General features: G+C 35.9%; 1 protein-coding gene and 1 pseudogene across 2 annotated transcripts; one reads left to right on the forward strand and one right to left on the reverse strand.

The window, feature by feature from the left end:
• Positions 1-801: 801 nt before the first annotated feature.
• On the reverse strand, positions 802-9,064 carry LOC132176411 (cold-responsive protein kinase 1). 2 transcript variants are annotated; one of them, XM_059588605.1, is made up of 7 exons: positions 8,789-9,064; positions 6,475-6,625; positions 6,208-6,320; positions 5,871-6,081; positions 5,340-5,577; positions 3,551-3,701; positions 802-1,498 (listed from the first exon to the last, which is right to left on the reverse strand). In XM_059588605.1, the coding sequence occupies exons 2-7, from the start codon at positions 6,545-6,547 to the stop codon at positions 1,115-1,117; spliced, it is 1,170 nt and encodes a 389-aa protein (XP_059444588.1). In that variant the 5' UTR covers positions 6,548-6,625; positions 8,789-9,064; the 3' UTR covers positions 802-1,114. The 2 variants fall into 2 exon arrangements, with proteins under 2 accessions (XP_059444588.1, XP_059444587.1); XM_059588604.1 differs by having other exon boundaries at positions 6,208-6,323.
• Positions 9,065-24,927: 15,863 nt separating this feature from the next.
• Positions 24,928-26,755, forward strand: part of LOC132174234 (uncharacterized) — an 8,003-nt pseudogene continuing 6,175 nt past the window's right edge.

The following is a 26,755-nucleotide window of genomic DNA, read 5'->3' on the forward strand; positions in this document are numbered from 1 at the left end:
TTGCCCGAACCACCCTCATGGGCAATCCAGCTATTTGGGGGTGGATCGGCCACTCCCTTGGCCATATGGGGGTGGTTTGGGTTTAGGATGGTTTCGGTCACCCCTAATCCGGCCAAATAAGGGTGGCCTGTAGGCCACCCCCAAATGGGCATAGGGGGTGGTCACAATTTTTTTTTTTTTTAAAAAAAAAAAAACAAAAAACAAAAAAAAATTAGGGCAATATGGGAAGACTAGGAGAAAATTCTCATGTGGTTAACTTTCCGTCTTTTCATACGAAATTAATTATCGGATTGTTCAAATTGCAAAATTTTGTAACTTTATGAGGATAGTTTGCAAATTTTTAAATATTAGGGTTCAAATTGAAAAATTGGTCAAACTTCGGGGGAGTAAAGTGCATTTTGCCCATATCTATGCACACACATAAAGGCAAAACCATTTCTTAATATTAAACTTTAATTGGCAAATGGTTTTGCCTCTAATACATAGTATATTTGTTATTAATAAATAATATTGACTATATATTGTTATTTGTTGCTTAATAAAAAAATATACGAGTCGAGCCTAATAAGCGAGTCGTGCCTTATACGAGTTTGCTTACAAGCCAGACTTGTTTCGTTTAATACTCAAGGCAGGATTTATGTTCGCAAAACAACTCATTTAATAATCGAGTCGTGCTTATACGAGCTGATCCCGAGTTCACTCGCGAGCTGCTTCGCACACACCCCCATTTGATACCCAACACAGGTACCATGAAAACTTGCATTAAAAAAGATAACAATTCCATATCAAAAACCAAAAACCAGGAAACTTTCTTTCAACTTATCAAAAACCAGGTCCATTTATTTACAAGAGGATTCCTTTGGCTAAAGATCTAATGTGCAAAAGAATACAGAGAAACCAGGTTGTAAAATTTATACAACATAACAAGCCTCAGAAGAAAAGAAAAAAAAAACTAAAACTAGAATAAATTAAATTTTAATAGACTGATTTCAGGTCTAATGTGAAAAGGTGTGGACAGAAACAAGGTTTTAAAATGTACACAACAAAACAGGCCTTGAAAAACCTAAAACTAGAACAAACTAAATTTGAATGGACAAATTCTTCCTGTTGATGTTCAAATGCTCCGGTCATATAGTGCAGTAAAGGTCATAGTTGCAGCAGTTGTAGCTGATGACAATATTGAATTGTCTAGGTTGTCTAAGCCAGAGGAAACATTAAAAGATGTATTGGTTGTTTCTGGCTTGTTTTTCTCATTGCTTCGCACTTTGAGGTCCATGAAATCGGAAATTAAGCCTGGCTTTGTTATCTTGTCATTAACGTTCATCTCACCGGTTAGCATCTTGACGACAGTTGACATAGACGGCCGGAGCTTTGGACTGTCTTGGGTGCAGAGAAGACCAATCTTTAGAAAGTTACAAGCCTGCTCAGCATCAAAATCACCGTTCAGCGCTGTGTCTACCAGCCCAACCAGCTCCCTTCGTTCATAAAGTCCCCATGTCTGCAGCAGGATAATCCATATGTCATGACCAGTCCCTAAAATGATTTCAAATAATCTATCCAGTACAACTAAATTCATCTCTTAATTTTTAAGACATTTCTTAAGAAAACCCAGTCTGATTTTCATGGTAAGAAATCTGCACACTCGTACAATTGAAACCCTACTAAAACTTCTGACTTACCAACTTTGAATAAAAGTTGCATAACATATAAATCCCAATTAAGAATAGAATGCTTTTGATTAACAAGAAAGGTTGGCAATGGCAGAGCTGTATGGAAGAAGACTAAATATTATAATGATATCAACATTAAGTTATTTTTATTAACAAGTTATATATATATATATACTCATCATCTAGGTACAATTCAACAATGCTTCAGCAAACTAATGCTATTTTTTCTAATATCAATGTTAAAAGTTTAATCTTGTATTTAGGTGACAACATTCTTCTTTTCATTTGTATAATGTGAACAACTACCTCATTAAGATTCTCTTTTCATCTTTATGATGCAAGCCACTGCAGCCTAAAGAAAAACAGTTTGCTTTTAAGAACAGAGAAATGCATTTCAGAAAGAGTCATATTTGATTGCTGGGAAGCACTTTGACTGCAAACAAACTAGAAAAATCAAAATTATCACAAAAAATCCACCAAGTTGATGCTCCCTCTTAACCACTTCAAAATATTCAATACCACCCTAGCTAGAAAAACCAACATTATCACAAAAATCCACCGCTCCATAATCTTGCCTCCCTATGGAATCAACATCATAGGTAGTGTCACCATAACATCCACCATCATGATATATTGCAGCACTACTGTATCTATCAACACTTCAATCTTTATCTCTGGTTCCATCCAATCTCCTTGGCGATTTTGTATTCTACATCATGTCTGTATCTTCTAATACATTTGTATCTTTCAACATGTCCATGTTCTTCCTTACGGTTGCATTTCTCAACATGTTTGTATCACTCGTTTTTTTTTAATAAGTAATTTTTGACCCCAAGGGGAGGCGAGGGGAGGGGAAGGGGAAATTAGAGCATGTTTGTATCACTCATTACACCTGTATCCTTTGATATTTTTGTATATGCGAACACCATGGTATCTTTCGGCATACTTGTATGTTTCAACAATGTTGTATCCACTATTACGTTATTATCTTCCAACATTGTCCAATCATCAGCCATATCATCGTCACCAATGCGAATAGGATTGTCTTCAAAGATAGACTGCCTGCAGGCCCTATCATTGGTGTGAACTCTGTTGCTAAAACTTAAAACAACCCTGATTCGATCCTTGAAGGGTAGTACTTCCCTTTATTTATAGTAGCAATCCTAGACTTGACTCAGTCAACATAAGAAATAAAATAAAATTAAAGTCTTAAATCTCCTAGATGACGGCTAATGGTCTTGAGACATGCAATGCTTACTAAGTCTTGAACCCTCCAAAACCAAGAAGATAATTATGCTTATTCCTATGTGGTTGACCTCAATTCCCATTGGTTGCACTAAACATGACTCATTATTTCTGGGTAACTCTTCTGTCCTACGTCAACTCATTCATAGATATATCTATTACATAAGAGTCCACTAACACCATCATTAACAAGGAAGAGGAAGGTTCAAGATCATGTAAAGTGGCATATGTAACCATGATAGTTTATGCTGACAAAGCATGTGCCTTGAGGGCACACTAAAAATACAACACAGGTCCCATATAGTGCATGGATATACTAAAGGGCACTTCAGACTTTACCCAAATCAAATCACTGCTTTAAAAGGTCTTTTTATTTCATACAATTTAAACTGGGGGTTTCCCTCAAAATGTATTAGATTGGGATCATTTTACCTTGATGATCCCAATGATTCTTTTTACCTTGATGCCTATACATCACGAAAATATAAGAGAACTTTTTTTTTTGGCAATTTCACAACCAGGAAGTCACCACTTAATTTCATCTGACAAAATCACAGAATATCTATGCAATTTCCATTTTAACAAAAAGGAAAACAACTGACAATTTCTTTAAGGGGTCAATAAGAAATTCATACCCTTTCTAGGAGATACTGTTCTTCAATAGGTAATCGTGTATTTGTGTTACATCTCCCACTGACTATTTCCATAAGCAGGACACCAAAACTGTAAACATCTGCTTTCCGCGTTAATTGCCCCCTTATTGCATATTCTGGAGCAAGATAGCCTCTAAAACAACAAATATAAAATGTAAATAGAAGACATTAAGTGTTTTCTAAACCCAAAACAAAGAAAAGAATGGAAGTGCAAGAAGTGATGAATAGGGAGGAGGGGTTGGTGGACAAATAGAGATTTCACTTGATAATTTTGATGAAGAATATGAAAGAAACTTGTCACATAGGGATGAAGCACGCTTAAGTAAATGCATTTAATCTGTACACACTGCAGACGAGCAGCACGAGAGAAAGATCCTATGCTTATACCCTTGTTCCATTGGCAAGGTAGTTTGTGGGAAATTGAAGCACAACTCAAGGAATAAAGTAAACCCGAGTTCACATGGTTATATCAACGTAACAAAAGCAAGACTTTGTGATAGTTGCATGAACGGCCCACTTACACCCAAGGCATAACATCATTTACTTAAAAGATCCCACCAACAGAACCTCCTACATGATTATCAACCAAATTGACAAGATTGGCTGTTAAATATTTATCATTTCAGTTTTTTGGGGGTTATACATTGTTAGGCTTTTGAAGTAGCTAATTCAGTGACAAAATAATTTTGGATGTAAGTTTTAAATCTAGGGTTGTGTTCAAGACAAGTTTGGAGTTGAAACGAAGAAAAATCAAGAGTTCACGATTTGGAACAATCAAACTCAATTTGGACTGATCAAACTCAAACTTGATCAATCAAATTTGTCTGGACAAGGAAAAGTTTGGATCGATCAAAATTTCTGCAGTGAGATTTTACCTTAGCCAACCTTGTCTTTCCCTAGTCGATATAAGCATTATAACCCACGACTTTGGGGGTAGAAGAGGCTATTTCACTATTGTTCTGGAGAGTTTTCATCGATGTTATTGAGCCTAAACAATGCCTAATCCTCTCCTTCTTGTGCCAAGAGAAATTCATGTCTTGAGAGCTTTCATTGCCTATTTTCTTGGAGTGTTTCTTTTAAACCACATAATTCATCATCAAACAACTGAAGTCTACCAGAATTCTGGTAAAGGAGATCAAGTTGAAGAATTGTCCAAATGTTCTGGAAGAACTACTGCGGTAGTGGGCAAGTGGATCGCTTGTCTAGTACAAGAGAGTATCAACTACAAAGGTTTTGTACTCACACTTTTGAAGAGTTCTTCAAAAAATTTCCACTTTGTCACTAAATTACTTGTGTTGATTGCTTTATCGCTTTCATTATATGTGGTGAATAGTTGTGTGGTTGCTTATTTTTAAATTCCGCGTTATTTTTATAAACACATATTCAACCCCCCTTCTAGATGTTATTGGAGTCTTGGACTATAATTTTCATACTTGATGGTTGTTTCTCAATTCATTCCATCTCACTGCAGAATCAGACATGAGATTTTCTTCTCATCCAGGAAAGCTAAAGGGTGGCCCTAAAAGTGGATGACTAAGACAGTCTAAACAAGATGGCTTTTCATGTCCATTTATGGGCCCGATGTTAATCCCTCACCACCCAATCATTACTTTCATAGAATCCAAAAAGACAGTATTAATAAAAATGTTTTACGTTTCAAACATTATATACTCAGAATAAAATTGATAAACCATAGTTCTGAATTTAGACTACCAATTACTTAGAAAACTAAAACACAATTAAGCAAGGTAAAAAAAATACTAGAACTTACATCGTTCCTGCCACGCGTGTGCTAACATGAGTCATGTTGGGTGGGATAAGCTTTGCAAGCCCAAAATCTGAAATCTTGGGTGTTAGATCTTTATCAAGGAGAATATTGCTTGCTTTGATATCTCTGTGAACAATATGCGGTCGTACTTCCTCATGAAGGTAGGCAAGCCCACGTGCAATCCCAATGCAAATTTTAAGTCTTGTTCTCCAATTAAAGTAGATATTACTCTGACTTCCACCTGGAAGTGAAAAGGTTCTAGGGCAATTAGGTGCTGGTTGATTTAACAATTATCAGGGTCAGTGTAAGATCCATGTCCACAAAAATTGAATGCTTTTATGCTGATTATTTTGAAGTAATATATATATATATATATTAGGGAAAGGAATTTTTTAACAAATATGTATTCCTGAAACTCTTCCCATAAAAGAATTTCTATGACAGAGCAATTTCTCCATGGCACAAAGCACAGGTTCAATAGTATAATACTAGTAAGGAGTAAGGACTTCAAAGACAAGGAAATTAAGAATTTACCGATAAGAGTTTGTGCAAGGCTATTATTCTCAAGATAGTTGTAGACCAAAATTCTATGATTTTCTTCCACACAACAGCCATAGAGCTTAACCAAATTTTCATGCTCTATTTCTGAGATCACGTTAATCTCTGTCAAGAACTCCCTCACTCCCTGTTTTGACTCAGCTGAAAGAACTTTTATAGCAGCAATCTTCCCATCTTTAAGCCGTCCCTGGCAACCCACAATAATATTTTTATGGAGGTATAAATCATGAGAAAAAGAATAAATAAATAAAAATTATATATCACACCAAATGTTTATATATAGTAAATGTTAAAACAGTAAATCTGCAGTTACCTTATAGACAGAACCAAAACCACCTTCCCCAATTTTATTGGCTTCACTAAATTCTTCTGTGGCAACTTTCAATTCTTTGTAAGTGTAAAGCTTCACATTGTCAATGCTTGAAACTTCTGTTCAAAAAAGCAAGGAGAAAAATCAGAAGTTATTCTGTTTGAAGAGTATTTGTTCTCAGGAAGTGATTATTTGGTGAGGACACAAAATAAATTGTCCTCAAATATCTGATATTTTATTATTGTTCGTTGAACCAGTTCATGGGCTTACCATTATCAACATCAAAGCCTCCGTTTGTCTTCAATTTCCCCTTCCTACTGAATAAGAAAGGAAAACAAGTCATAACTGAATGATACACCCGTGACCAGCTTTTCTATGTCAAACTGTCGATAATGGCTTCAAATGAAAACACTTCCAAGACCTGCCCACTCAACCATTGAAAATATACATTAGTCCTAATGCATCAGGAGGAAAGGAACATCAAAAAATTGAAAAGGATGTTAACTCTTGGAGTAACAATCTGGGTGATTCAAAGTAAATGGTCTAAAAAGTTTAATGGAATTTGAAAGTAAAGCATGACTTACAAAAAGTCAAAAAGCTATAGCCTCTTTGTTCCTACTTGGAGTGTGAATTCTTAAACATTGGGGTTAGCCTACTCTAAATTTGAGGGAAAAGCACAAAACGGCTAAAACTACAGGCTTGAAAAAATAAATTTTACGATGTTCTTGGAAGGGTATATTCGCATCTAACATTCCACATACTGATTGAAAGATACTGATTGACTGAAGGGAAAATCACAAAAGGCATTGTCTACCTAAGACTTTCATTGTAATACACCGATCTTCGTATGGCACTAAAATGTCCAATTGATTGCCTAGGAAACTAAAAGTTGAGATAATTGGAAGAAGCCAACAGTACTTCAGATAGGAACAGATTAATTGGACCCCCTATATTTCAGGCTGACCAGGAAAGAAGTAAAATATTCCTGCCCAGAGCAATGGGATCAGAGATGACGGGAGAAATCAGATATAGTTACACTACCAGTGGAAAACAGAAGCTTCAAACACAAGTACGATTTTAGGAGAATATATAAAAGGACCAAGATATCTTCTTTCAATTCGATTGCAACCAGAAACGAGTTATTTTGGCAGCTAAAATTTTGAAAGTGTGAGCATATTTAGTAAGCTGTTTCCATGACTGCTCTCTTTATCACCAATCAAAGTTTGTTTCATTGCTTTCTCTTCCCTTCTAATTTTGTTGAGAGAACAAATCAACACTTACTAAACAACCAAATCTTTCAATACTTGGCAACCAAAGGAACCATTTCAAGTTTACTTTCTTGGGGGAGGTAGTGTTCCGTATTTTCCACCACATAGGCTGTCCAAGTACACTGTTCATCTCATAGGATAATCTACTGACTGTTCTAGTATGTCACTATCAGAAAAATGAAAACCACTACTAGCCTAAAATAAGCAGTAGTAAAAATAGTATTGTCGTTCCCTTTCCATTTGATTCATTTTCCATTAGTAAAGACGTCAAGATTTTGAATTTACATGCTAAAGAGCAACTGCTACTTTCTTATTTAACACATACTTAAATCTAAAATTTGATGGCGCCTATATAATCTCATTCCAAATTATACAAGATATAGGAATTCTTTTCCCCAAGCTACAAGATGAAGGAATTACTTTTATAAAGTACTCTCTTAAACATTATTCTAATAGGGACTTTAGGCTATTACATAGGATTATAGGATCACATGACTAATAGCATCTACTATATTTGGAAACTAGATGGACCCGTTTTCTGATTTGAAGCTTTTGAAATTAAACATAACTTTGGTGATAAATTAGTGGGAATAGAGGTTAAGTTCAAACAGGGAAGAGAAGTGGTTCAGGTGCTTTTGAATCACACCTAGAGAGTAATGATTTCTTAGACCCTTACAATATGAAAACAAGTAAAATTTTTACATAATTATTAGGAAAAAGCTCCGCTCTACTCTTACCAGTACTAAATACCGCATTTCTATTGCATGCCAGACAACCAAAGTTTTATCTTTTACAGTTATTAGTAAAAGATGCAAGAGACAGAGGATCGGTAGATAGATGCACCAAAATTTGTCATGGAAAACGCATTGTAAATCACTCATTAATCAAATTCAACATACCTTATTCATCCTCCCCCCCACCCCCCCACAAAAAAAAAAATCAACATAACTTGGCTTTAGAGGTAAAGTTAGTTTTAGACAACACAAAAATCTAGAGGAAATTCAGTAGTTCAGGTGAATCTGTGTAATCACGAGTTGACTAAAAAATGACTTGGTCATTGAAATCCAATATGGGTGTTCTTCTTTTCCCTCTTTCTTTCCAAGATGATCTTGAATCTACCCATTTGTTAAGTAGTTGTACGTATCAGAATGACAGAATCAGAAGCAACAATACCAAAACAAAGACTCAGCCAGACCTTTTAGCATACATCTTAGCGCCAAAAAAGCAAAAAGCTTGTCCCTTTTACAACATACCCAACCAAATACAGAAACATGAAACTTCAAAGTAAAAACAAGAAACCCAGATGCGAAACAAACCTCAGGAGCTGATAGAGCAAGAGAAGAACCCGTTGACAGATTACAGAGAAAGAAACGATGAGGGATGCCCAGGCTCAGGGGAGTTTGCTTTGTCTAATACATAGGCACGAGGAGTCTTGACAACGTCAGTGAACGGACGCGTGAGGCCTTTTGAATTTTCTCTCTCTCTCTCTCTCTCTTCCGTATAATAGAGCTTAGGCGTAGACTGACTTTTAGCAGGCAAATAGCCGTGGATATGATCGAGGGAGAGACTACGACAGAAGCAGTTGGCGAGACTAAGTCGCGCGTAAATAATAATATATTAATTTGTCAACGGGTCACGGCTGCTGGTATGCCCAAGACCTAGTCACCAACTCTGTCGGGGATTCCCACGTACGTGTACAATGCATTTAAAAATATAATTTTTAAAACATAATTATGAATTTAGTAAAACCGCTGTTTAGTTTTAAAATAATTGTGCATTTTTAAAATCGTATATCATTGCTTATGATTTAAAAATGCATTTTTGTTATATTTTAAATTGCAATTTCTTTTAAATTAAATACACTTTCAAACACTATTTTTCAATTTGGATTTAAATCGCCCTCGCTCTAAATCAAAATGAAAAATGACAACTAGGGGCGGAACTACATGGGGCTTCCTGATGCCCGCCCCAAAACTCTAAATAGTTTCACGCCTAATGACAACTATCTATGGTGGTGGTTCAATGACCTCAAAAAAATTTCATGTACTTTGATAAGTACTAGAGTGAGTTTAACTTTTGCAATGAGAATCTCTAAACCTATTTAATATTAGGCGTTTTGATTTTTACTAATGTTCTAATAAAGGTTGATGAGATTATGACTCAATCAAACTTTGTCTAATTTCATCGTATACCGTTTCCAAGGGTTGTACCTTTGCTTTTTCTAATTAGGAGAAAAAAAAAATGACCCACCCTTTTGTTTTGGGCTTTTCTTGTACGTCTAGTCAATTTTTTTGAAAACCTTAATGACGATTATGCATTTTCCACATGGAGGCTGAATGTTTGTTCACATTGTGGTCCAACAAAGGCTGCTCAAAATACTATAAAATTGTGACGTCATTCTCATATTTAAAAACTAAAAAATGCTTGCATTTCAATATGAAAATGTGTAAAAAGGTAGCCACCAATGACGGATTATGGTAGTAGCATGTCCTTCCAACTATCTGTGACCGCCGTTTAAATTGCCTTTTCTTTTTCTGTCGTTTTGTAAATATTCTGATGGATTCATTTGGCTGCTTTCATATGAAGATATCCAATTATAAGAAAGAGGGGAATTTCATAAGAAGATGTGAAAGTGCCTCCCTCTCTCTCTCTCTCTAAGAATAAAAATGGTATGTTTCGAGGCATGAAGTGGGAGAGAAACTGTTTTATAATTGAGGTTTTGAATAAGACAACCTTTTGTTTTTTCCTTTCCCTAGCCATTTCAGGTTGAAAGTCGAACATTCGGAAATCAAGATTTTGCTGAAATATTTTTTAAGAGTTTTTATTAGAGGATCAATTGAATGGAAGGTAAACAAAAATTAAATTACTAATCTAAACTAAATAAATTGAAGTTTGAGAAAATTAATGGGAAAACACTAAAGGTTTCAACCTAATATTCTATTACGTATTTCAAAGACCTAGGTAGAAAATTAAGTCTCATAATGAGAAGATAAAACAATAAAACACTCACAAGATAAATTAAGCATTCATTATATTTACGAATCATGACATATCTAACGGAATAGGTATTTGATATAAACAAAAATCATAACAAATCAAAATAAATTTGTCCTCATGAAAATACTTTCAAATTAAAATTATCATTGACATTCAGTTATTAATCTATGAAGATTAACAAATAAAATAGTCTCAAGAACACCTAATAAAAAATACTAAGTTTCACCCATAGCCTTAACTAGATGTCGGGGATTATGCCCTACACCCCAAATGATTTATATCAATAATTTTGTAGCCATTCAAATTTTGTAATGAATATAAGTTGTTATTTACAATTTTAAATTATTTGAGCATATGTCACATAGTATTTTACATGCTTATTACAATTATATGTGTTATGCATGTGAAAGATTCTTAGATTACACTAAGCATGGTCTATGGTATGAGTAATAGGGCTATCACACAAGATCTTAATCCATAATCCTTATAGTATTAAACTTTGAGTAGTTCGTAGTTGGTAATGAAATTAGGCATTCCATTTGCGAAAGACTGTTAAATATCGAATTTTGATGATCTACCTTGATCAAGTGAAGCTGGAGGCTTTGAGTTGATGTGTAGGTATTATGCATTGAACGGACTAAGGAATTGTCCTTCAACAAAATATTGTCAATAGGAAAGACAATAACTCATATTAATTCTAAATCATGAGAGAATTGTGCCCTCAAATGTGAAATAAAGATTATTTTGATACATCTATGGATGAGACCTTTACTCTGCTCAACATTCCCGGTGCGTTGGGTAATCACATGTAGCATTGTGAGAAAGATTTTCTCAATAAGCAATCCAAATCATTTTCTTAAAAAGGATAAGAAATTTTTCCTTGAGATAGATTTTATAGATTAGATTATTATCTGTTGCTGGCTAGGGCATTTTGGTTGGGAATGCCAAAATAATGTACATATGATAAGGCATTCACAAGTACGAGAATAATAATAAATTTCATGACTTACAAATAAAGAGGTAGAGAATTAAGTTCTAGTAACTTTGGCCTTAATTTTGCTATGGAAGATTTCATGGAGGAATCAAAAGTCAACATTAAGTATGTCAAAAATATTAATTGTTTTAATAAAAAAATAAACTAGAGTGCAATTACAATTGTTTGGGTAGTGACCCAAATAAATTAATTAGGCTTAGGACAGCTTAACTAGGGGGTTTATTGGACTTTGGGTCACTAGGGACACCTGGAGGGGGCATTTTTGGCATTTTTTAATTTTGGAGCTACAGTAGACGAACGCTCGTGTGGGGGACCACACACGAGAGCTCACCTGACAGCCGTACACAAGTGCTCATGTGGGGACCAGGACAAGTGCTCGCTACCTTTTTTGGACCGCTGGTTTTTATCGGAGCGTGCCACCTGCAACTTTAACCCCTCAGAGCTACAGTACACGAGCGCTCGCCCTAGTAGTACCACGAGCGCTCAATCCTTTCCTATTATTCACCATTTTGCCCTTAGCCTCTTCCCCTATAAATACCCTCCTACCCCCATTCAAATTTACAACCTTAGAAACCTTGGGGAAACCCTGTTGGATTAGTTTGTGAGCGTTGTGAGATTTTGTGAGCTTTTGGTGAAAGGAAGCGCTACTTGGAGGTTTTTGCGAGTGGAGGTAACTGATAAGCACCGAATGTTGCATATTTAAGTCCCTTAACTCGCATATGTTAATTCCTTAGCGTTGTTATTTGTTTGATTTTATTTTGATTTTGGTGATTTCAGGTTCTTAGGAATAATACAAGAAAAACCATTTAATTTGGGCTTAAAATGCACTTCGGGGAGCATTGACAGCAAATTTGGATCAAGTGATGATTTACAATAAACGAGTCCTACTAAAAGGGTCATATCTAAAGTTTTAGAATTCCGATTGGAGCAAACTTTGCGGCGTTGGAAAGCTAACTCAAAGATCTACAAAGTCATTTTTCTTGAGAGTTGGCTAATTTCGATTTTTACTAGGTCAAAAGAGCCTCTGTTCAAAAGCCATCCGAATGGTGAAATTCCTGTCCAAACAGTGAAGGTCTCGGTCCGAACGGAGGTATGCTCAAGCACACCACAAGTGCGATCGAGCGCACTAGAAGCACGATTGAGCACACCAGAAGTGGGATCGAGCGAACTCGGGCGCCCAGCATGCGAAAAGTGCCGAAATCCACTCGGAACAAAGTTTTCAGTCTCCTATTCCAATTGGGAGACTGATCTATAGATTTTATAGGTTTATGAGGGCTTCTAGGATTTGTTTGATCCCTATAAATAGGCCTTAAACTTCAAGAGAAAGGAGTGCTTAGTTTTAGACATAAATTATCTTCATGGAGGCCTGACAAGTTGAATAGGAGAAGATCCTGGCAGGAGGCCATCCAAGCACCACGATGAGCGGCTAAATTTTGTAATAGGGTGTTGATGTAGCCCTTTCCAAGTAACAATAGTTTAATTGTATTTTAATTTGGGCTTTTATATTATGCATGATGGTTGTATAGCTGTGAGAATTGATCTTAATGTTTATATTCAATCATTATGAATTCTTCTTTTGTATTAGAAAGTCTTTTATATTGATTGAACTCAATCCTTCATATTTTTAGTGATTATAAGAATAATTGTTATACAACAGTTTTAATTGACATATGATAAATATGATTAGATAGACCATGTCTAGGGAAGACGGATTGTACTACACCATAGTTTAATGTAATTTAGGTAGACAATTCGTGCCAACCGAAGATGGGTTATACTATTCCATTGATTGTATGTATCCTATTAAAAAATTTGATAGGCCATATCTAGGGAAGACGGATCGTACCACATCTTAGTGGTTAGGTGGATGGTCCGTGCCAACCGAAGATGAGTTATACTTATTTCTTGAATGATGGTATTTTCTTGATTACTCGAGTGAGACGAGCCCTATACCATGCATACTATGAATTTTCCTTACTAATTTATGATTGTCCATTGTTATGTGGTTAGTGGTAAAATTAACCCCATATTCTATATCTTATCACTTTTTATCTTTATGTCTTTTATTTTATGCACAATCTCTTTTAATTAAGTTATATTTAATCTTGAAAAGCTTGATAACAATCCCTACGCAATCCTTAAATTTATTGGGTAACTTAAATGCCTTAGTTGTTTTATCCAATGGGGAGTCCATCAAATTTTGAATATTGAACCATGCATGATTGAGATTAGTTTTTGAAACCTCATAACTATATGTTAAGTTCACTTTACACTAGTTGAATCTTGTAATATCTCATAATGCCATATTGAGTAACTTGATTCCTAATTTCCTAGAATTGTAAAGGTGAAGTCTGTTTTATTAAGCTTGCTAATAAATGAGAACCATGATTTTTATGATGCTGCATTGTTAGGAATAACATGGTAGTAACAATGTTAGTGGGTATTATGCCTTTTAAACCCTCACGAAACTTTACTAGTCCTCTAGGCATGCCTAGGGGTTCAAAAGACTTATTACATATGCTAAATGCAATCGTACATCCCACAAAAGAATGATTTATCTTGTTGCTTTTTAGTTTTATTTCCTATTTTGTATTGGTAAGGGACTAGCAATATGTAAGCTTGGAGGTGTGATAAGCACCGAATGTGGCACATTCAAGCCCCTTAACTCGCAAATGTTAATTCCTTAACGTTATTATTTGTTTGATTTTGTTTTGGTTTTAGTGTTTTTAGGTTCTTAGGAAGAATACAAGAAAAACCATTTAATTTGGGCTTAAAACGCACTTCGGGGAGCATTGACAGCAAATTTGGATCAAGCGATGATTCGCATCTGACGAGTCCTACTAAAAAGGCCATATCTAGAGTTTCAAAACTCCGATTGGAGCAAGCTTTAGGGTGTTGGAAAGCTAACTCAAAGATTCACAAAGTTATAGTTCACAAGAGTTGGCTAATTTCGAAGTTTACTATGTCAAAAGAGCTTCCGTTCGCAAGCCGTCTGAACGGTGAAGTTCCCATCCGAACGGTGAAGGTCGCCGTCTGAACAAAGGTGCGTTCGAGCGCACCACAAGTGCGATCGACAGCACCAGAAGTGGGATCGTGTGCACTCGAGCACCCAACATGTGGAAAGTTCCAAAATCCACACGGAAGAAGGTTTTCAGTCTCCTATTCCAACTAGGAGACTGACCCAAGGATTTTCTGGGTTTCCTAGGGCTTCTTGGACTTGTTCGATTCCTATAAATAAGCCTTAAACTTAAAGAGAAATGTGTGCTTAGTTTTAGACATAAATTATCTTGTTGGAAGCCTGACAAGTTGAAGAGGAGAAGATCATGGCAGGAGGACATCCAAGCACCACAATGAGCAGCTAAATTTTGTAATAGGGCGTTGATGTAGCCCTTTCCAAGTAACAATGGTTTAATTGTATTTTAATTTGGGCTTTTATATTATGCATGATGGTTGTATAACTGTGAGAATTGATCTTAATATTTATATTTAATTATTATGAATTCTTCTTTTGTCTTAGAAAGTCTTTTAGATTGATTGAACTCAATCCTTCATACTTTTTATGATTATATGAATCATTGTTATACAACGGTTTTAATTGACATATGATCAATAGGATTAGATAGACCATGCCTAGGGAAGACGAATTGTACTATACCATAGTTTAGTGCAATTTAGGTAGACAGTTCGTGCCAACCAAAGATGGGTTATACTATTTCATTGATTGTATGTATCCTATTAAGGAATTAGATAGGCTATACTTAGGGAAGATGGATCGTACTACATCTTAGTGGTTAGGTGGACGGTCCGTGCCAACCGAAGATGGGTTATACTTATTTCTTGAATGATGATATTTTCTTGATTACTCGAGTGAGACGAGCCCTATATCATGCATAGTATAAATTTTCCTTATTAATTTATGATTGTCCATTGTTATGCGGTTAGTGGTAAAATCGACCCCCTATTCTATCTCTCATCACTTTTTATCTTTATGTCTTTTATTTGCATTTACTTTTAGAAAAAAAAAAAAATGAAAACAATCTCTTTTAATCAAGTTACATTTAATCTTGAAAAGCCTGATAATGATTCCTACGCAGTCCTTGAGGTTCGACACCCTCAATATAGCCCTATCCTATGAGGATTCGTTCTATTGTGAGTGGTTAATTTTATTGTTGATATTTTTGTACACAAAAAGACCTCATCAATTTTTGGTGCCGTTGCCGGGGACTGTTTAACGGTTGCGTTATTAAGTTTTAAAGATTGAATTTAACTTGATTCTTTTCTATTTTTATTTTATGTTTCTTTTCCTTCTTTTTCGTTTTGTTTTGGATTTTTTTTTTCTTTTCTTTTTTCTGTTTCAGATCCGCAACTACGCAGGAGCCCCAACACACTTGCGCTCAAGCGCAGTTAGCCTGCGCTCAAGCCCAGCATTGACAGTGCGCTCGAGCGTACCCTCCAGTGCGATCTAGTGCATCTACGCATCCTGCCATATTCCAGCGCACTGCACGTGAGCGCATTAGCAGCGCGCCCCTCCCTTGTCGACAATGTGCTCGAGCGCAGCCTTAAGTGTGATTAAGCGCACCTATGGCAGCTTGAATGGTTCTAGCCTTGAATTTCCAGCAAACCTGGGAGCTGTTTATGAGTTTTTATTTCAGTTTTTATTTTTCTGTTGATTTTTTATTTTCTTTTTGTTTTTGTAGTGATGTGGGGAGGCATTCCAACACCCCATGGACCATGTTCATATTGCTATAGTCCTTATCACCATGTTAGAGACTGTCCTACTGCTGAAAAATTTTCTAATTATTCTTCTGAGCATATGAACACACCATTCTCTAGAACATGAAATGACCTTTATTCTGATTTCTATAACCCGACATGGAGCAACCACTCTAATCTCTTGTGGCAAGTTCAAGCTCCCGGAAATTATGTTCTACAATTTCATGAACTGCACCATCAATCATATCCGCAGTTCAATGATCAATCTATTCCTCTCAATATCAAGCAACTCCACAGCAGTAGTATCAAGCTGCACCACCTCCTCTATCAAATGCTAACTTTCTAGATAAGTTGAAGGCTATTATCTGACTGGAGGATAATAATTAACTGCTGCACGCTCACAAAGAGAAGCCATCTCCCATCTACTGGCTTCCACAACAAAAATACCAAGAGGAGCCATCTCCTCTGTCGAAGTCTGACTTTCAAGATAAGATGTTGAAACTTATGAGCGAAGTGGAGGAGACTAGTCAGATTATGAAGTCTCAACAGGAACTTTATACTCCTCAATTCTTCGCTGAGCTAGAAGCCAAGATAGAAGCTCACGGTGAACAAATCATCAACCACCTCAATAGAAAAGAAGAAGAGCTTCAAAGTCAGCGGGTGACCAATCTTGATGGACACTACATGGTAGATGCGAGTACTTCTTATCTTGAGCAAGCTATCACCTCACTGAGGAGTGAAGAAGTGGTCAAAAATCACGTGGAAGAGAGGAATGAAGAGCAAATTGAGGCCCCACAGGCTCTACATCGGGTAGAAGGCGAGGAAGTGAGCATTGAGACTCCTTCATCATCCTCTCCTATCATCGAGATGCCATATGAGCCCCGATCCCTTATTCCAGGTAATCTAAAAACTTCATTTTTAGAAAAAGATGACACTCTCTCGGTCATTATCGCTAATGACATGCCAAGAGGCCAAAAGAGTAGTCTGGAAGAGTGAGAAGTGCAAAGAGAGAGCACCAAGGTAAAAAAATTCCCTAAGTATTTTCCTCAGTTTATTCCAGTTCATGATTCCCTTCTGGATGTGAAACTGCTTGAGAATACTCAGAGGGATCTACCTCAATTTGTGGACATCAAGAATTACCTTTCTATAGGTCAACTTTATTTGCTTTGGTCCAAGAGAAGAAAAGATTGGTGCTTCAAATTTAAACTTAAGGGTCAGAGAGCACTAAGCGCATCAAGGATGAGGATTCCGTTGGCTGGCGGATCCCATATATTTTGACTAAATGAGTCAGCTTCATAGGTTCGAGCTCAGGCCCCTATGCACTCAAGTCCTCCATCAGGCCAGGGTACATGATCTCCTTCCAAGTTTTATCTTCTCCATCGTTGTTCCTTTTTCATGCTTTGATTATATTTTTACAATAATGTGTTGCACTTGACTAGTATTTTGTTGGAGTATCACTTATTTTTTCAGGACATGTGTTTTTGCATACAAGTTTGGGGGTATGATTTGCCCCATATCTGTTCATTTAGGTATTCCTATCATCTTACCCTTATGTTCAGTGCTATACACACATTGGGGACAATGTGTGATTCAAGTTTGGGGGTATGGAAGAACAAAACACTGTCCAATATTTTGCTATGTTATTCCTGAGCATCCTGTCGATTTTAAATTATGATTTGTATTTCATTGGTGAGCTTAACATGATGAACACATGATCGCTTGACTAGGAAATTTAAAGTTTTGTTACTTTCTTTGGCAACATGAGATATTACTTGTTTCAATTTGATTCTCACAAGCACACTAGCACGTAGTCTGTCGGGTATGAAATTTGAAATCAGTTATGTCTATTGTTAATATCTTAGATGCAGCTGGGTAACTTACTAGAGGAATAACATTGGCATAAAATAAAATAAAATAAAATAAAATAAAAAAATAAAATATTGATCACTTTGAGCTTTTCACTGAGTAATCGGACCTCTTGCCTCACTAAGCAGTGAGTGTTCGCATCAAAAGGTTGAAAGTTTGGTTTGATTAATAGCATGGCTAGCTTAGCTTCGTAGCCTATTGGCTCAAGTTAGTATGCCCTTAGGAGTATTTACACCTAATGCCTTAAAGCCATCTGGTTTGGGAGTCACTGCCTTAACGCTAGATATATGGGTCAATTAGAAAGCTTAAGGGAGCTAAGTATTGCAGAGCCTACATTAAAAAAAAAAAAAAAATTGAAAAAAAAAATGCCTCTAGTTGCTTTATCCAATGGGGAGTCCAACAAATTTTGAGTATTGAACTATGCATGATTAAGATTAGTTTTTGAAACCTCGTGACTATGTGTTAAGTTCACTTTACACTAGTTGAATCTTGTGATATCTCATAATGCCATATTTAGTAGCTTGATTCTTAATTTCCTAAAATTGTGAAGATGAAGTTTATTTTGTTAAGCTTGCTAATGAATGAGAACCATGATTTTTATGATGCTACATTCTTAGGAATAAAATGGTACTAGCAATGTTTGTAGGTATCATGCCTATTAAACCCTCACGAGATTTCACTTGTTCTCTAGGGATGCCTAGGGGTTTAAAAGGCTTGTTGCATACGGTAAATGCAATCATACATCCCACGAAAGAAGGATTTATCTTGTTGCTTTTCAGTTTTATTTCTTGTTTTGTATTACTAAGGGACTAGCAATAGGTAAGTTTGGGGGTGTGATAAGTACCAAATATTGCACATTCAAGCCCCTTAACTCGCATATGTTAATTTCTTAGTGTTGTTATTTGTTTAATTTTGTTTTAGTTTTAGTCTTTTCAGGTTCTTACGAAGAATACAGGAAAAACCATTTAATTTGGGCTTAAAACGTACTTCGGGGAGCATTGGCAGCAAATTTGGATCAAGCGATGATTTGCACCTGACAAGTCCTACTAAAAATGCCATATCTAGAGTTTCAAAAATCCGATTGGAGCAACCTTTGTGGTGTTGGAAAGCTAACTCAAAAATTTACAAAGTCATATTTCATGAGAGTTGGCTAATTTCGATGCTTACTAGGTCAAAAGAGACTACGTTTGCAAGCCGTCTGAATGGTGAAGTTCCTGTCCAAACAATGAAGGTCTCTGTCCAAACAGAGGTGCGCTCAAGCGCATTAGAAGTGTGATCGAGCGCATCAGAAGTGGGATCGTGTGCACTCGGGCGCCCAGCATGCAAAAACTCCCAAAATCCACTCGGAAGAAGGTTTTCAGTCTCCTATTCCAACTAAGAGACTCACCTATGGATTTTCTGGGTTTCCTAGGGCTTTTACGACTTGTTTGATCCCTATAAATAAGCCTTAAACTTCAAGAGAAATGTGTGCTTAGTTTTAGACATAAATTATCTTCTTGGAGGCCTAACAAGTTGAAGAATAGAAGATCATAGCAGGAAGCCATCCAAGCACCACGATGAGCGGTTAAATTTTGTAATAGGGCGTTGATGTAGCCCTTTCCAAGTAACAATGGTTTAATTGTATTTTAATTTGGGTATTTATATTATGCCTGATGTTTGTATAACTGTGAGAAATGATCTTAATATTTATATTCAATCATTATGAATTCTTCTCTTGTCTTAGAAAGTCTTTTATATTGATTGAACTCAATCCTTCATATTTTCAGTGATTATATAAATGATTGTTATACATCAGTTTTAATTGACATATGATCAATAGAATTAGATAGACCCCATCTTAAGGAAGACGGATTGTACTACACCCTAGTTTAGTATAATTTAGGTTGACAGTTCGTGCCAACCAAAGATGGGTTATATTATTCCATTGATTGTATATATCCTATTAAGGAATTAGATAGGCTATACCTAGGGAAGACGGATCGTACCGCATCTTAGTGGTTAGGTGGACGGTTCGTGTCAACCGAAGATGTGTTATACTTATTTCTTGATTGATGGTATTTTCTTGATTACTCAAGTGAGACGAGCCTTATATCTTTCATAATATGAATTTTTCTTATTAATTTATGATTGACCATTGTTATTCAGTTAGTGGTAAAATCAACCCCCTATTCTATCTTTCATCAATTTTTATCTTTATGTCTTTTATTTTATGCATTTACTTTTAGAAAACAAAATCAAAACAATATCTTTTAATTAAGTTATAATTAATCTTGAAAACCTTGATAACAATTCCTACGTAGTCTTTAAGGTTCGACACCCTCAATATAGCCCTATCCTACGAGGATTCGTTCTATTGCGAGTGATTAATTTTATTATTGATATTTTTGCACAGCAAAAGACCACATTAGTAACCTCCACCCTTTCATTGAGTTATTAGCTTGGTTCTTGTTTAGTAAGTTATTGTAAGCTTTATCTTGTTTAGTCATTCTTTTCATTAGACGTAATCATGTTTTTAGAGGGCATCATGTTGGTTAGTGATAAGCGTCGAATATTGTACATTCAAGCCCCTTAATTTGCATATGTTAATTCCTTAGCATTGTTATTTGTTTGATTTTGTTTTGTTTTTGTGTTTTCAGGTGTTTAATAAAGATACAAGAAAATCATTGATTTTGGGCTCAAAATGCATTTCAAGTACTGTAGCACAACTGTAGCAGTACTGTAGTGAATTCACTGTACCAGTTACTGTAGTGGTACTATAGCAATTTTACTGTAGCGGAGTTACTGTAGCACATTACTGTAGCTACAGTGCGCTCGAGCGCACACGTGTGGCAGAGGCAAAAAGGAGTTCGAAATTGATAAGAAAAGTTTTTCTAGGTCTCTCAATCTGATTGGGAGACTGATACGATTTTTCTGGGATTTCTAGGGTTTTTAGGGTTCTCCTAATCCCTATAAATAGGCCTCTAAGCATTGAGAAAAGGGACACACAGATTTCTAGAGATAAATTTCAGTAAAATTGTCCGTGAAGCTGAGAAGATCATGAGTGGCTAAACCCAATTGTGGGGTATTGATGTAACCCTTTCCAAGCACAATGGTTTGATTGTATTTAATTTCTAGTTTTTCAATTGATGCATGTTGATTGTATTACTCTGAGGATTGCTACAATTGATTTCTGTTCTTCATATTAAATGCAATTGTTCTTTAATTCCAATTCAATAATTGTAAAATTCTTATCTTGTCTTAGAAATTATTTTACTATTATTGACTCAAATCATTCTTATTTTCTGTGATTATAAGAATGATGGTTATACAATGGTTCTTAATTGGCATGCAATCAATAGGGTTAGATAGACCATACATAGGAAAGATGGATCGTACTACACCCTAGTTTAGTGTAATTTAGGTAGACGATCTGCCAACCGAAGATGGGTTATGCTATTCCGTTGATTGTATGAAATTATTTTCATATGTTTTCTTGTTTAAATTATAACATGCATAGAATGAATTGCTAAAATTAAATATGGTTAACCATTGATGTGCGGATAGTGGTGAAATCAATACCCTACTCTTTCTCTCATATATTTACTTCCTTTGTTTCCGTTTATTTTATGCACTTTAATTTCACACAAACAAATCATTCTCTTTTAATTAAGTTAATTTTAATCTTTCAAATTTTGATAATTAAACTCCTGCAGTCCTTGAGGTTCGACACCCTCAATATAGCTGTATCCTACAAATATTCGTCCTATTGCGAGTGGTTATTTGTATAATTGATATTTTTGGTCACAGAAATACCACATTAGTTAGGAATTGCTAACAACCCTTTTTAGTCCGAGGACTAGTCGGAGGAAGGCTCGGGAAGCAAGTGGGTCAAATTAGGTTCTACCTGAATCTCACTGGATGAACGCTCGTCCCTAGGTTGAGCGCTCGACCAGGGTCATTCAGGGAATGGCCTTTTAGGCCAAGCACCCAACGACCCCTGTTTTGGATTTTAGGGTTTGTTTTAGTGGACTTAGGACTAATGAGAGGTTTTTCACAGATTTGGAGAGCCCGAAACCCTTGGAAGGATGGATACTCGGAGAACCTACTCGACCTAGGTGAGTTTTAACTCACATAATGCTCACCATTTATTTTCATGCAATGCACGATTATTTTGTGTACAAAACATGCAAATATACAACTCTCACGATATACTCCTTGTTGCACATGAACTCTACCTTTTAGCCAAAGTGGGTGGTGGAACCATTCCTTGGGACACATGTGTGGTTTAGCACCCCATCCCTCATACCAAGCGAATAAGGGTGGCTGAGCCACCCGCTTGGCCATATTGGGGGGCAGAGCCACCCCCAAACCCATTGGGGGTCGTGTTTCGACTACCCCCATTTGGCCATTACCCACTTTTTTTTTTTTTTTTTTTTTTAATTTTTGAAAGTTTTGGTTGAAAAAGGTTACATGCCACACATGTGGCTTGGTTTCCGTCGAAATAGATGGATCTGATGAATGGAAGATATTTTTTTGTCAAGGTTTATATAAATTAGGTAGTTGATCATCGAATTTTGAATATTTGACGCTACAAATGTGTGGATTCAGGGACTAAAGTGTATTTCTCATTTTTTTTATATAAAAAAATTATAACAAAACTCATAAAAAGATGGAATAGGATCATCTCAAGTCCATAATGGACTGGAGAATATCCAGTTCATGGCTAGAATTTCTTCTTAGAAATCGTAGAGCCACAAATAGGACACCTGTCCCACTACAAAAATAATAATAATAAAAAAATATTTCAGATTAAAAAAAATAATTAATAAATTAATATAAATTAATAATTAATAATTAATATTTCATATATATATATATATATATCGCTTGGGGTGGTCCATGGGTGGCTTCGGCCACCCTAGGTCATTTGCCTCCTGGTGGCCCAAGTCACCCTAGCCACCCCCAAGGCCAAACCATTTTTTTTTTTTTTTTAGATTTGTTCTTTAGGTATTTCTTGGTGGCCTTTGGGTCCCACCTCTAATGGGTGGCCAGCCATCCCTTAATTTTTTAGAATTTTTTATAAAGAAATATATAATATTTTATTATTATTTTTTATTAATGAGACAAATGTCTTATTTATGACCTCATGATCTCTGTAAAAAGACCCTGACCATTAACTAGATATTCTTCCTAAAAAGACCAATTAAACATGCTTCATTTTTAATTATTGTCAGATAAATTCCACCTAGAGTTAAAAAAGTGAAAGTTATAATATTTTACTTTGTCCGGAGCTTTTTTATCAGCTAAAAGATGAATGTATTACTTTCCCAAAAAGTGAATCACCCATTTAACTAGGAGGGTAAATGCAAAATTGGTTCTTGTAATTGACCTAATTTACAAATCACTCTCTGTGATTTAAAAAATAATTTATAGGTCCTTAGGGTATGCCAAAATAACATTTTACTCCATAAACACATTTTTCGTTAAATAACTTAACATAAACCGTTTCATTGCCACCTTACACCCAATAAAAATAAGACACATGTTCCTTTTTTATTTATGCTTTTAAAAAAGGACAAATAAGCTTTTCCACATCATTTTGTGGCTCCAGCACACACTCCACGTCAAATTAAATAAACATAATCCCTCTATATCACTTGTACCGTCGCTGTCTTCATCTTCCCCACTGATTCACTGTCCATGCCGTCGTCTTCATCTTCCACACCAATTATTGCGTCCATCTCCACGTGAGCCGTTGGGTTTCATAGCACGACTGAAATCGCCGCTAGAGAATTATTGGAAACGTCACGACAGTAACTAAGCCACCTTGCTTTGGAGTTTTTTTACTTCCGCTTTTAAGATTTTGGGCATCTTTGAAGTGCGTTTTTGGGCAGTCATTCTATGGAAATTCGGATCTACTTTTGGGCATTGAAGCATCTTCAAAAATTGTTTCTAAGCATCGGAAACAATCTATCCCTCTCTCTCTATCGTTTTTTTTTTGTTATTTTTTTTAAATTTTTTTTTTTATTGTTCTATGGCAAGCACAATTGTGATTCAGATATCATTTTGGAGTAATATCTTCATTCTGAAGTAACATGCACAAAGTACAAATGGTGGATACCACAAAAGACTGTCTTAATAAAGGATAAATAAATAAATAAATGAGGAAAAAATTGGGTGATGGGCGGTAGTCTATTTTTTTTTTTTTGTGAATTTTCAACTCTTAGAATCAGACATGAAGACAACGGCGTAGACAGTGAATCGGTGGGGAAGATGAAGATGACAGTGGCACATGGGGATATAGAGGAATTATGTTTATTTAATTTGACGTGAAGTGTATGCTAAAGCTTCAAAATGACGTGGAAAAACTTATTTATCATTTTTTTAAAAGCATAAATAAAAAAAGAACACGTGTCTTATTTGTGTTGGGTGTGAGGTGGTAATGAAACGGTTTCTGTTAAGTCATTTAACGGAAAATGAGTTTAGAGAGTAAAATGTTATTTTGGCTTACCATAGGAACCTATAAATTATTTTTTAAACCACAAGGCCTAATTTGTAAATTAGGCCAAACCCCGTGATCAACTTTGAGGCTATTGTTCTCGCCGAGCAACAAGTAGAAGAAAAATCTAATGTAAAGTGCTTGCCGTCCCTGATGGACTTGTTATCAATGGGCGTGGTCCAAATTGGTACGCAGAGTGCATCTCATGGTGTCAAAGGGGTGAAAACACAGCCTAAATCGATGACGTGGTTTGCTACTTTGAGTCTGGTCCTTTCATTTTGTTTAATAGCATACAAGCTGGATCACTGACTATTTGACTAGTTGCTAGCCAATGCCGTGGGCGACTTCCGTATTTTTATTTTCTTCAATATTCATTTGACTTGAAAAAGGGAAGGCAGGGAATCACCATGAAAAGCGTCGTCAGTCAGGTAGCCGTCGTCGATAGTGGAAGTGAGCGTTCAAACCAACTCTTATATTTAATTTATATTTATATATATTAAATATCACTTTTCAGAGAAATTCGAATTATAAATAAATAAATAACAATGACATAAATGGTGGGCAGTTTCAGGAGCAGTGTGCGTGTCAAGTCTCGCCAGGAATGGGGTGTCCGTCACCATTTTCGAGTCCGCTAGAGGTCCTGGTGGCCGCATGTCTCAGCAAAGGTTCTTTCTCTTTCTTTCCTTCTACTTTCTCAATATAAAAGGGTCATTTTGATTTTGCAATGCTTTGAAAATTTGGAAACAGAGAAGTTGCTAAAGATGGGAAGAATCTGGTGTTCGACCACGGTGCTCCCTATTTCAATGTCAGCAATTCTGAGGTGTTGGGTCTAGTTCTTGAGTGGGAATCAAGAGGCCTTGTTGCTGAGTGGAAAGAGAATTTTGGGTCTTTTGATTGTATCTCCAACAAATTTGTTGACATACAACAGGTTTACTCATATTCCTTGTATGTTTTCAATGTTCAGTTGAGTTGTTCTATGTTTTTCACCCTTCAAAACTAATTGCCTCCCCTCCGGCGCCTCCCCTAAAATGTGTGTGTAATTGATTGAATGGAACCAATTTTGTTTCAGTTTGTTTTGGGCACTAATTTTACTATTATGGCTTTGTGGGTATTTGTGCTCCATGGTTTCCTCTTCTTCTCAGAAAACGAAAATAGACTAAAGATGAAAGTGATTTTCTTTTGGCTGATTTAAATTGAAATTTGTTGAAGAATATTTGATACTACTTTCAAGAGACATTGTATTTAATTCCTCCCTTTTATGGATATTCAAGCTGACGTATTCAACTATTTCTCTGATTAACACCAATATTGTTTAGGAAGGATTAACCAACAAATATGTGGGTGTGCCAGGCATAAATGCCATATGCAGAGCATTATGCCACGAGCCTGGTATGCATTAGCCCTACTGCTTCTCTTCAATATTAAATGTGAGCCTACAAATTGCTTAATTTTTGTTTCACTATTCTGCAGGAGTGGATAGTAAATTTGGGATGGGTGTTGGAAGGTTTGAGTGGTTAGTGGATGAGAATTTATGGTCTTTGGTGGGTTTGGATGGACAAAATCTCGGTCGCTTTCAGGGGGTGGTTGCATCAGACAAAAATATAGTTTTGCAAAGGTTTACAAATGTAACAGGACGACCACCACCTCTTGGTATAATATATTTCCTTCAATTGTTTTGTTGTGTACAATACTTTATATTTGCGTCTAGGCTTGACCTTGCTGTGTGTAAAAATCTATCTTTCCTTTTTTTTTTTTTAATGACCAAGGTCTATACTATTAGAAATGGTTTTTGATGAAGCTTCTCATTTCTGGTGCTCATAAGATAATTATTTGATCTGGCGTGAAAGATGGCTGATCTTGTCCCCATGTTGATCCATGAAACATATGGTAGTCTGAATCCCACAACAAATACATAATGGTAATCATTCAATTCGTGACTTTTCTTGTAAGAAATTTGACTGTGAATATGAAGGGAAAATAACCTAATTGATATAAGCCACGGCAAGCAAAATTGCTCACATAGTATGATTAAATGAAATAAGAATTCCGTGTACTTGCTAACCACTAATTTTGTGCTGACCTTTTTAATGTATGTTCTTGTGCCAATACCAATGTCTACCATGTGATGCTCTTTTTGATGTTCTGACCATTTTGTATATATTTCTGCAATCTTTCTTGACCACCATATTGGAAAAAATTTCTGGATAATTAGCATGTCAATGTATGTAACACCCC

Source organism: Corylus avellana, chromosome ca3 (assembly GCF_901000735.1).
Source record: "Corylus avellana chromosome ca3, CavTom2PMs-1.0".
Lineage (NCBI taxonomy): Eukaryota > Viridiplantae > Streptophyta > Magnoliopsida > Fagales > Betulaceae > Corylus > Corylus avellana.

Coding starts and splice junctions, on each gene's coding strand:
- LOC132176411 (XM_059588604.1), bottom strand. CDS start 6,547: ATGACTTGTTTTCCTTTCTTATTCAGTAGGAAGGGGAAATTGAAGACA. Junction 6,082..6,207: donor GTTTTGGTTCTGTCTATAAG/GTAACTGCAGAT, acceptor GTGGGTTGCCAG/GGACGGCTTAAAGATGGGAA. Junction 3,702..5,339: donor ACACGCGTGGCAGGAACGAT/GTAAGTTCTAGT, acceptor TTGTTGTTTTAG/AGGCTATCTTGCTCCAGAAT.